General features: G+C 43.4%; 1 protein-coding gene across 4 annotated transcripts in view; it reads right to left on the bottom strand.

Annotated features, from left to right (window-relative positions):
- The window catches only part of ZNF532 (zinc finger protein 532), a 54,208-nt gene that overhangs the window by 12,456 nt on the left and 29,388 nt on the right, over window positions 1-12,364 (bottom strand). For all 4 annotated transcript variants that reach the window (XM_060280343.2, XM_088652850.1, XM_060280344.2 and 1 more), the window contains exons 3-4: window positions 4,161-4,342; window positions 1,086-1,262 (exon numbers count right to left, since the gene is read on the bottom strand). In XM_060280343.2, coding sequence (XP_060136326.2) covers window positions 1,086-1,262; window positions 4,161-4,342 — 359 coding nt within the window. The remainder of the gene's footprint in view (window positions 1-1,085; window positions 1,263-4,160; window positions 4,343-12,364) is intronic.

A 12,364-nucleotide genomic window follows, 5' to 3' on the forward strand; every position in this document is an offset into this window, starting at 1 on the left:
TTAAGAAACCCAGGGAAATGTAATCTGGCAGGGATGCTTAGATTTCTCTATTAAAGACCCTTATCATTCTCTCACACAGAGTGCTCCCTTGGGAGAGGAATGGCCATTTGCCTTCCGGCCTCTCATGGCTCTTCCTGGGCCCTGCCCCTCAAGGGCTGTTGCCTGGCTTCACTCTCCTCACATTCTTTTGCCTGGTTGGAATGTGCCTGTGAACAGCCTTTTCCCTGTCTGGATGTAGAATGAAGATGTGTGTATATATGTTTGTGTGTGCATAATTGGAATGTAGCCTGTCGTACAAAGTTGCACCCATTGCCCTGCCCACTTTTGCCTCTGGCTCTACCCATTTTTTTTGCCTCTAGCCCTCCCTCCCATTGACATGTGGCCTCTGGAAAGTTGTCCACAAGGGGGACATGCCCTTGGGCTGAAGCAGGTTCCCCTAGACCAGGGATGGCCAAACTTGGCCCTCCAGCTGTTTTGGGACTACAACTCCCATCATCCCTAGCTAACAGGACCAGTGGTCAGGGATGGTGGGAATTGTAGTCCCAAAACAGCTGGAGGGCCAAGTTTGGCCATCACTGCCCTAGACCATCAACAAGAAAGTACAGAAGTAAATATAAGAAATCTGGGGAAAGGAAAACGACGAGGCTTCAACCGCTGCAAAATCCCTATTTGAAAGGTCGGCTGTGTGGGAAAACGTGGCCTAAAATTTGCTTTGACGCAACACGCTAAAAATAAACGGATCTCTGTGCAACTTTTTCAGTTATACAGGAGCAGGACACTCATCCACTCTCACCAATTTCACTCATAATCTTCTTGAATTAAGCAGGAAGGTATGAAAGGAGGTTCTAAGCATATGCTGTTGAACATGCTGCTCTTTTGTCTCATTTATATATTGCACCTGTCCTTTAATTTTAGAAACACAGTGGAAAATAGGAGAACCAGCTCTTGCCAGGACTTTCCCGCTTCTCTGATGGCATATGGGGAGTTCTGGTCATGGCACGCAACACTTATTTCTGAGCATGATAACTGTAGCATTACAAGTCAATAGTCAAGTCAAGCAGGAAGCAAAGATCAGAACTGCTTACTTGGGCTCCCCTATCTTGATTCCAGGGTGCTGCGTATAGGCGTGGGAATGAGTGCTGGGCGCCGACTTGAATGCCATTGGACAAATGGGACACTTGTAGAAGACTTCACAGTGAGAGCCTTGGATGTGGGATTTGAGTGCCGCCACATCAGAGTATACCACATTGCAATGGACACACCTGCAAGAGATGGAGAGTTATGTCAACGTTTTCTGTTGTGCAGTGCAACGCAACACTGTAGGGTCTAAGTGTCAGTATCCTTCTACAGGGTGTAGAAAATGGCCAGGGACACAGCTATAACTGCACACAGAACAAATAAAGGATGCAAAATGTCTTCAGTGTGCTCTACTCTTTCCAAGTACAGTGGTACCTTGGTTCTCAAACGCCCAGAAGCAGAACATCCTCCGTTTTGAGTGTTATGCTTCTGATTTGAGTGCCACGCTTCAGTGTTACGCTGAGGTCTCTCTGTTTTTGCTATTTCTTTTGCGTTTTTGTGGCGTTTTGTGAGAGCCAGTGTGGTGTAGTGGTTAAGAGCGGTAGACTCGTAATCTGGGGAACCGGGTTCACGTCTCTGCTCCTCCACATGCAGCTGCTGGGTGACCTTGGGCTAGTCACACTTCTCTGAAGTCTCTCAGCCCCACCCACCTCACAGAGTGTTTGTTGTGGGGGAGGAAGGGAAAGGAGATTGTTAGCCGCTTTGAGACTCCTTCGGGTAGTGATAAAGCGGGATATCAAATCCAAACTACTCTTCTTCTTCTTCTTCTTCTTCTTCTTCTTCTTCTTCTTCTTCTTCTTCTTCTTCTTCGTTTTGTTTTGTTTTGTTTTGTTTTGTTTTTGTGACTGTGTGGAACCCAGTTCAGCTACTGATAATGATTGATTGTGTGACTGCAGTATATTGTTTATTGCTTTCATTTTATGGATCAATGGTCTCGTTAGATAGTAAAATTCATGTTAAATCACTGTTTTGGGGGTTATTTTTTAAAGTCTAGAACGCATCAATCCATTTTGCATTACTTTCTATGCCAAAGCGCGCCTTGGTTTTGGAATGCTTTGGTTTTGTAGTGGACTTCCGGAACGGATTAAGTTTGAAAACCAAGGTACCACTGTATCACTGAAAGATTCTCAACCCTGGGGCGCAGGGCACAAAGGACTGTGGCCCAGACCAAGGATTTTATCTTCCTCTGTACAAGGTTGGTAAGAAGCGGACAGCTCCGTTCTGCATGCAGGAAAAGTCACATGATGAAAGAAGCAAAAGATAAAACAAAATCCCCCGTGACCTTCTCTCCCTTTTTGATATCATGCCACAAAAATACTCATAGGTGGGACAAAAGCATAGATCAGAGCCATGCCGAAGTAGCCTGCATACTTTGAGCAGCTGTGCCTTAACAAACCTACCAATTTTAATGAAAATGTCATCTTCAAAATTTGAAACCTGAGGATGCTGTGCAGCTAGGGTGGCCAGATGCCAAAGAAAGGAGGTTTTTGCATCTGCATTAGTTGTGTAAAAGAAGGAATCCCAGCTGAAGTTCTCTTTTCAACCAAAGTGCCCCTGGAAAAAATTATGTGGCTAACTTATTCCCACATATCATTCCCATCTGTAATTTACTCATGGAACTTGGTCTTAGAAGCATGTTGAGAGTCAATTCAAAATATCCTCATCAATTGGATGATCTACCACAAAATGTCATAATTATTATTCTGAAATATGCATATAACACGATTTTGAAACTTGTTTAAAGACTAAGCTTTTAAAATTTGGTGCCTTGCTATGTTCCTGTAGATTCAGGGTGTTTTTTTATGTACTAGAATAATTATGTGGCACTAACAATATGTCATTTCCCCTAAAGTTTTGGCTTTTCAAAACTTTATATAGGCAGAAGAGATCATCTTTTGGGGTGTATGTATTGTAGGATGGGAAAGCTAGGTATTTCGTGACAAGAATATATATTTTAATTTTTATTGATTAATTGTTTAAAAGCAGATAAGTAAACAAAAACTTGACAATATCATCATCATATTGTAGCACCAATCAACATTTGGTAAAACAACATTTATCTAGGGACCAGTCTGTTTCCATTCTGTTACAGTTTCATATATGCTCCATCATAGGTCAATTCTGCCTTCCCCCTTTTTTGCACTTTTTTAGAAATTTAAGGGGAAAACATTTAAAGTGTGCTTATTTTGTATGCATTCTTTTTGTAAAATGTAAAATTCTGTTATGCTTCTCAATGCATTTCCCGCCTCACAAATATTTTTTTGTGTGCATTCTCCCATATATACATCAATGCATTTTGAATATTCTTAATCTGTTCAGTCACTGCAAAATTTGGGGAAATGTGCAATCCAACTGGCAGCTGCATTCTGATCCGTAAGGGACCACTGAATTGTTTACTGTTTGCTTTAGAGCAGGCATCCCCAAACTGCGGCCCTCCAGATGTTTTGGCCTACAACTCCCATGATCCCTAGCTAACAGGACCAGTGGTCAGGGATGTTGGGAATTGTAGTCCAAAACATCTGGAGGGCCCAAGTTTGGGGATGCCTGCTTTAGAGTATGAATTTATCCTCCAGCCCACATACATTTAACTCAGTGATGGGCAACCTTTTGAGCTTGGTGTGTCAAAATTCGCCAAAAAAACTGAGCATAACTCGGGTGGTGTGTCACGTCGAGAAAAAAACCCCATAATTTCATGATATTTGTAGTTTAAATAACAAAAATGTATAATTGTTTCCCCTTTTAAAAAAAGGAAAAAGGGGGGGGGCCGCGTGTCACCGAAAATGGCTATGCGTGTCAGTGCTGACATGCGTGTCATAGGTTCGCCATCACTGATTTAACTGAATGAATTTATCCTCCGGCCCACATACATTTAACATGCTCTTACACAAGCCATACATAAAACTTCCAGGTAAATATATTGATCAGACTGATCCAATGAGTAAAAAAAAAAAAGGGGGGGGAGATACGTAAATGTCCTCCATGATCATTTTTAGCTAGCACAATTGGACTACAACTTATTCAAGAGCACAACAGGTTTCATTTCTACCACTTCAGAGTCTCAAGAGTATTTTTATTATACTGACCGAAATCCAACTCTTCGAGTGTAGTGCAGGCAGTTCTTAGTGACGTGGGTCTGGAAATGTACCGATCTACAGATTGCGCCACACTCGGGACACGTGTACGGCGATTTGTGCTGATGAATTCTCTGATGCGATGCAAAGCTGCACAGGTTGGGAAGCAGCATTTGACATATACTACACGTCTTCTACACAATAAACCGGAAACAAATGAGATGGTAAGCCAATTGTTTGTCCTGAGCACACAGTAACATTCAATAAGGTTGTCACGATTCTTCATAATAATCATAATCATAATAATGGAAAGTACAGTGGTACTTCGGTTTGCGACCACAATCCGTTCCGTGAGTGCACGAAGCACCAATAGAGCACTTCAGCGCACACACACGCTGCGCAGATCGCTTCTGTGCATGCGCGAGCTGCGCAGATCGCGTCTGCACATCCGACGCCGCGGAACCCGGATGTAAACACTTCCGGGTCCACAGCGGTCGCTCGCCGAAGCGGTCGCAAACAGAGGTAGACGTAAACCGAGGTTTGACTGTACCATTATGGGTGTTTCAGTAAAAAGGGACAAGAATAAAGCAATAAAACGGACCCATTGCACCACTGTTCCTTTAAAATGGATTCCTGTCTCTTAGGTCCAGGTTAAGAAAGGACAGGTGCATTATATCCTGTAAAGTACAGGTAACTGTATTTGTTAATCACATTCACTGTCACAACTCTTCCTCCTTCTCTCCCCCAGCCCAGAGTGGCTGGGGGAACCCGGCCAGATGGGCGGGGTATAAATAATAAATTATTATTACTATTATTATTATTCTAATATTAGATTAGAACCTAAGGGTTGAATCCAACAAAGTCATTCCGCTTGAGCTATTAACGTTCTCCTTCCTTTGCTTTTCCTTTCCTTTTCTGTATAAAGTTTTTTAAACATTTTTTCACAATACAAGGCGAGATAATCTACACCCCCAAAAAATAATAATAAAGAGGATGAAAAACAATAGAGAAAGAAGAATTCAAGATCCCCTCTCACAAATATATCTTAACCGTTGTCTCATACAAAGATGTGTCGCCCCCAGCTCTCACCCGAGAGCATCCCTCTCTTCTCCCAGCCTCCCTCCCCTTTCTATGCTTTCATATTCTCACACATTAAAAAGCATAATGACAACAATAAAGAAGAAAGTAAAGAGAAAGAAATCAAAGCAAGGAAGGAAAACAAAAGGAAGGAAGGATGCGAGGAGAAAGGAGGGAGTATTCCAAAAAATAACATTATAATTCCAGTCAATTGTCTTTCGTCAGCATATTATCCAAGGATGTTTTTCCAAAGGAACCCATGAGAAGAGGGCAGCTGCCAATCATGTTCCTTAACTTTAATGGGTTCAACAAACGGATGCCAACCTTTAGAAAAGTTGTCCTTTTTTGGATTGTGTAGAGTTCTGATATATTTTGTTAACTTTTCCATTAGTTCCCAGCCCTCATAATTTGTTTGGGCCAGTTGGGAGAACCACCAAAGTTGGCGTGGGGCGTGGGGGGGTTGTGCAGATGGAGGAAAGGGAAAGAAAGTTATGTTGCACAAGCAGAAATCATTCCACTTGCTTGTGCAGTCATTGTTAGATGCAACCCTTAAAGGTTAAGCTCCATGAAGGAGGAACTGTGCCTTCTTTTGCTTAAGTTGTAAAATGAAACATCATGTGCTTTACCGACTGTATTGAAAGGCATGAGGCAAGTCGGGGGGGAAGGCTCCCTTTTTATTTAGGAAGAAATCAGAAACTTTAGGGAAAGTGAAAAACCCAACAGGAATCAGCTGTTTTTCATAACTCATTGTCATTTCAAAACCCCGATCCACAGCTGTAGCAAATGAGGTCTACGGATGGGTTGCAAAGACCGGCGGGGGTGTCATGGCCTCCACGACAAATCTAAACCAGGCATCTTCAGGCTATGCCGATTTCGTTTTGGTACTGCTCTTCCTCCAAAGCTCTGGGTAGTGTTATGCATCCATACAACAATCTTGGTTAAGCTGAGAGACAGCAACTGGCTCAAGAACAGCCAGGAAGCCATGCAGCTGAACAGGGATTTGAATTCAGTTCTATCTGGACCAGCTCGTGAACCCTCACAAACCCCAATAGTCAGTTCCACCTCCCCAATCTTTGAGTCTGGCTATTCCCTGGGGATGGGAGACTGCATCAATGTCCACACCTTGGAGGAAAGAGCAGTATAGAAACAGAACAAGAGAATACAGCAGCAATGAATGTAATGTTGACACTTACTGTCTTTTCTATATATAAAAAAATACAGTTATTTTCATATTTCACAAGAGAAAATTTGCAGCATTCTCTAGTCTTTTATCTGCCCCTCCCCACCAACCCTAAATATCAGACTCGCCTCTTCGGAATATAATCCTAATCATGCGTAGGCCCCATTAACACAGCAGTAAAATACCCATTTGAATAGGCATGGCTTGCCTGGGGAGTGTTGTTTTTTACGAGCTTTGAGAGTGGCTGGAATAGACCCCCCCTCCTTTCCCCACGCACAGAGCTACAATTCCTAGAGCTCCCTGGAAGAATGGTTGTGAAATCACCCCGCCATGACTGCTTGGAGAAGTGTGATACTGGTTTAAATCTTAACCTTCCAAGTCCCGGACTGCAGAATCCGGGACCGGCAGCCGTGTGACACCGGAAGTTGCGTTGACGTAACTTCCGGTGTCGTTTTGCCCTTCTATGGGCACCAAAAATGGCCGCCGCCGGCTTTGTAAGTCACTTGTACGCATGTCAGGAAGTGCACCGACGCAACTTCCGGTGTCGCTCCGCCCATCTATGGGCATCAAAAATGGCCGCCGCCAACACCGGAAGTCGCGTCTATGCACTTCCGGACATGCGTAGATACGACTTTTGAAGCCGGCGGTGGCCATTTTTGGTGCCCATAGAAGGGCAAATCGGAAAGGAAAAAAAAGGTCACCGGCAGGAGAAAATAACGGAGAAAAACGGGAGACGAAGTGATACGGGGGACCACCGGGAAAAGGTAAGTAAAAACGGGGGGTTTCCCGGGGAAAACGGGGTACTTGGCAGCTATGGTTTAAATGTATGTTGCTGGTGCAACCTTACTCTTTAGTAAATCCCACAAGACACAATGTGGCTTTCTTCTGAGTCAATGCACATAGGATTATAGCACCTAAAACCCAGTACATAGAACATGTGAGAGAAGCAGCAGCAAAATGTTGCAGTATATCCTCCCTCTAACAGAAGCACTCCTTTCAACTGATATCCGACATTCTGCAGCTACCGAGCATGCTCAGTCTTCACTGGAAGGGGGGGAGGGTGTTCACCAAAATTTATATACCTGCAAACCTCAGGAATCCCATTACAATGCTGCAACCTTCCTCTCTTGTTCCCTAGTGGCCTCATTTTGTTTCCAATCCTGTCGGCACCTGAGTTTGCAATTATGAGGTTTGGCAGTTCTGGACTGAACCACTTCAGACCTTCAGGTGGTAAGGAGTCGAATTTTGGAAGGCACCACCAACTGAGGGGTGAGGGAGGGAATATGCCTTATATGCAACGAACTAGCATTCGGAGAGACGTGCGCCACAGATTTCTCTCAGATATTCTAGTTCATTATTACATGCAGGGATTGAGGGAGTATTCAACAATACAAGCCCTGCCCCACCGGTGGCCTAAAGTAGTGCAAACCAGAATGCTAACATTTGGCATGTGCTTGGGATTTTTTTCAGTTTGGAAAGAAGAGATAAACGAGGTTCTGCCGTTAAGCCATGGGTAACCTAGCAACCTGGAAGGGATTTCACGCAGCTCCACAAGTACAATTTGCCATAGAAGCTAGCTATTTATTTATTTGTTTTTTTAAAAAAGAGAGATTTCTACCTTGTTTGAAATTATAACCAATTCATAAACCACACAAGATGTGTACAAGCCTAGATTCAAGAGTGTGCTCTGCCAGTAACAATTTGCATCTACAGTGGTACCTCTACTTACAAATAACTCTACTTACGAATGTTTCTGCTTACGAACGGAGCTCCGTCCGCCATCTTGGATGCGGTTTAGATAGGATTTTTTCCACTTACGAATTTTTAGATAGGGTTGCTTCGACTTACGAATTTTTTCTCCCAATGCATTCCTATGGGATTCGACTTACAAATTTTTTCTACTTACAAATGTGCGTTCGGAATGCATTAAGTTCGTAAGTAGAGGTACCACTGTATATAGGCACATCCAGATCTACGTTACACCGAATTGGCCAGAAGTGCCTTTTGCCGGGAATGGGGATGTACACCAGCAAATGAAGCCACCCAGTTCTTTTGCTGGGATCTGAACCAATATTTTATTTTGCTTCTTGCTTTTTGCACCCTAAAGCTGAACATGCACTAAAGATCTGTAAATCCTCCTGTACACACCTAAAATAATTTTATTTCAGAAATATTTCCTTGCTGAATTTTACATTTAAAATATAAGTGTGTTTGTGTGTGTGTGTGTGTGTGTTATTAGTGGTTCTGTTTTCATATCAATGAATAACAAACCAACAAACAAATAAGAAAAGTAAACCAGAGGTAATGTTAACATTTTGAGCTTACCAAAAAGCATTACACAATTTATGACCAATTCTGTATTTCCAAAAGTGGTATTGCTTGATTTTAAAAGCTACCAATATATAAGAGATAAGCCCCAAAGGGTGGTAAATATTACTTTTACCAAAAAGCTTCACCCATTCATGCTGTTTTGTTCATTTTGCTGCTCTCCCCTTCCTCAAAATTTGTAACATTGTTCGTACATTCAGAGTGATGGCAGGCAGCATGGCCCTTGCTCTGATTTGGCTTTCTAGCTTTTATTAAGATTAGCAACTATTATTATATAGGATTTCTAGAAGGAAAAACGGGCTAGTTTACAGTCTACTGGTGGTGGACAGCTTGCAAAAAGACTCTGCTATCTCACACGCTGGCTCGTTTAAGAGGTCTTAGATGTTCAAATCATAATCCAGCTCCACTGCAGAGATTTCATCTTCCACAGCCTCTTAATCCCCTGGTAAATTTCCATTCTAAACAGGAGCAGCAGCAGCTAGCTAGCCAGCTTTGGAAATGCATAAATGCTCACTGTAGGGACCAACTCTTGCTTTGATCACAGTTTGCAACAGAGCCAGGAAAGGATTGGGGGAGACTTCCCCCCCCCAAGCTGGGGTAGATTCTTCTACTTTAGAAAGCAAGATGTCAAAAGTATATTCAGGACAGAAACATACACAGTTTTTCTTAGCCTTTCTACTCCCAAAGCAAACCGCTCTTCAGGCTTGGGAATCTGGCAACAGAAAGGCACAAAAAGGCGAACAAACCACTTTTGAAAACACACACAAATGAATCTACGTACCTTATGTACAGGGATGGGTGAAATCTACAAATTTTGGTTTCCCTTTGTTTATCGTTTTTCCAATCTTAATTTCAGTTCTCTACATACCCATATCAGTTTGCAATGTATTTGTTTGTTTTAATTCATCGACATTTTGGTGTGAATTTTGCCTAATATACACATTTTTTGCAGATAAATTTCCCCTAATACAATTCACTTTTGTATGTTATTTTCACTAATATAGGCATTTGTGTGCACAATTAACCCCAGTATACACATCTATCTAAACATTACTTGGCTGGAGAATTGCAGAGCAAATTTTGGAGAGTGTCGATTTCAAAGGATAGCAGCATTCCAGTTATTTTATTGGTTTCAGAAGTGCAAAATTAGGTAACTTTGCTTTTAAATGTGAAATAGGATTCATAAAAGCAAAGTTACCTAATTTCTCTCCCATCCCTACTCATATGGAGATGAGGCAAAGGCTGTTTACCAGAACCTCCCTCTCTGTAACTGTACGAGTAAACATGATGTAAAATATGGATTTCTCACTGATGAGCTGCAGATCTAGTTATCATGCCAGCCTGGTGTGTCAACTGCAGTTAACTGGACAAATTGTTTCACCAGCTGAAGCACAACCATGTTAATTGGTTATGCTTGTTCATCAGTAGTTTTAGCTGCATCATACTCCTGAAGATTGTTTGGATACATAGCTTAGTTGGTAGAGAATGAGACTCTATTGTTGTTGTTTGATTCTTCTTTAAATTTATTTTTATTAAACGTTTTCTTGATTTACAGAAATATATGCAATGTCTCTCGTAACATTTTTACAAATCGGTTTCATTTGTTGAGACATTGGGAAGAAAGAGGGGGATAGAAGTAGATGGGGGGAGATGGTGGTCAGGTGACTATGTTGTTCTCTGTTGTTCCCTTGTGTTCCTTTGGTGGTGAGAGAGGTTGGGGTTGGCCTAGGGCAGGCATCCCCAAACTTCGGCCCTCCAGATGTTTTGGACTACAATTCCCATCTTCCCCGACCACTGGTCCTGTTAGCTTGGGATCATGGGAGTTGTAGGCCAAAACATCTGGAGGGCTGCAGTTTGGGGGTGCCTGGCCTAGGGTATGGTTGTTCATTTGTGGTTGGCTATGCATTTCATGTAAAATGTTCTTGCTCTTTGACCCAGAGAAATCTATCTATTCATTTAAGTTGTTTATGTCCTGCTTTTCCAATCTCACTGTGCGCCAAGTCTCAGGTTCTGTTGGCACAAGGATTTCTCTCTGCACAACAGAATTACTCTCTCCTTCCCCTCTGCACCCTCTAAATCTGTTCTCAGGGTTCCCCCACCCCTCTAGAACAGATCTGGGGACAGCGTGTGGCACTCAGGGTAGGTGTCTCTTTGTGCTAGTGTTAATCCTTGCAGTAGCACAAAAGTTAGTCAAATACCACAATATCAAAATCGAATGAAGTGCTGAAATACTCTTGGCCGCAAAACCCAGCACTGCCACCAGTTGTGAAGATGATTCCCCTCAGAAGCACAGCTGGCCCTGGCATTGCTCAGCCTTCATTGCCACCCCTTCTTCCAGGCTTTTGGTGGTGCAGAAGGGGCCAAGAAAGAAGGTCTATGGGCTCTGGTATTCAGAAGGAGCAGACAGAGCAATTCTATTGTAGGTTTTTCTGTTGTTTATAAAGTTACTGCTATGGTGTACATTTTACGTGGATGGTGTAATCTGCCCTGAGAATGCTTCCTGATGGAGAGGTGGTATGAAAAGGAAGAAAGCAAAGCCCAATGAAAACATCACAAAATGACATTTGGAATACAAATGTGTTCCAAGTGCCATATAAAAATGGGACAGAAGGAAGGCTTGCGGGATCTATAAGGGGGCAGATTTCCACAACTGCAGCACCACCACGAAGAAGGCACTGTCCCAGTTGCTCATCAATCAGGTACTTGCTAATCACACACTAAAAATTCCAGGCAGTTTTCTATGTCCATAAGCTTGGGATCAAGTTATGTTTGCACCAGGCGTCCTATTGGGAAGACCCAGTTTTCTGAGTGCATGTTCTGGAAGTTGGGGAATAGGGGCAGTACAGGATTCCTTTTGGTGTACTGACCTCCCTGCTGCACCAAGGATTCCCTGCCCGAGCTGCTTCAGGTAGTGGTGGATGTGCTGCTGGAGACACCTAGTTTGGTTGTCCTGGGGGATTTTAACATCCATGCCGACACAAACTTACAAGGGGCCTCTCGGGCCTTTGTGGAAAGCATGGCCTCCATTGGGCTGACCCTGAATATGTTTGGCCCAACTCATAGCCGTGGACATGCCTTAGATCTGGTGTTTACCTCTACGGATGTTGGTGATCTGACACTAAGTAAAAGGGAAACAAAAGAAGTGCCATGGTCAGATCACTTCCTGGTGCAACTGGACTTCTCCGCGACCCTTCCCCTCTGCAGGGAGGTGGGACCGATTCGGATGGTCCGCCCCCGCCACTTAATGGATCCAATTGACTTCCAGAAAGTGGTAGGGGATGTTTTATCCCATGTTGCTGGCCCTTCAGCTGATGCCCTGGTGGCCTGCTGGAATGCGGAGTTAACCAGGGCTATGGACTGTCTGGTTCCGAAGTGCCCTCTCCGATTGCATGAAGCCCAGACAGCCCCGTGGTTTTCCCCGGAGCTGAGGGTGATGAAACAATCGCTGAGACGGCTAGAGCACCGGTGGCGGAAAACTCATTCTGAATCAGACCGGACACGGGCTAGAGCTCAACATCAAGCCTACCAAGTGGCAATGGCGATGGCAAAGAGGACCTTCTTCACTGCCTCTATTGCATCTGCAGAAAACAGTAGCAGGAGACTCTTTCAGGTGGTTTGCAATCTATCAGAA

Source organism: Zootoca vivipara, chromosome 10 (genome assembly GCF_965207765.1).
Source record: "Zootoca vivipara chromosome 10, rZooViv2.hap1.1, whole genome shotgun sequence".
In the NCBI taxonomy this organism is placed as follows: Eukaryota; Metazoa; Chordata; class Lepidosauria; order Squamata; family Lacertidae; genus Zootoca; species Zootoca vivipara.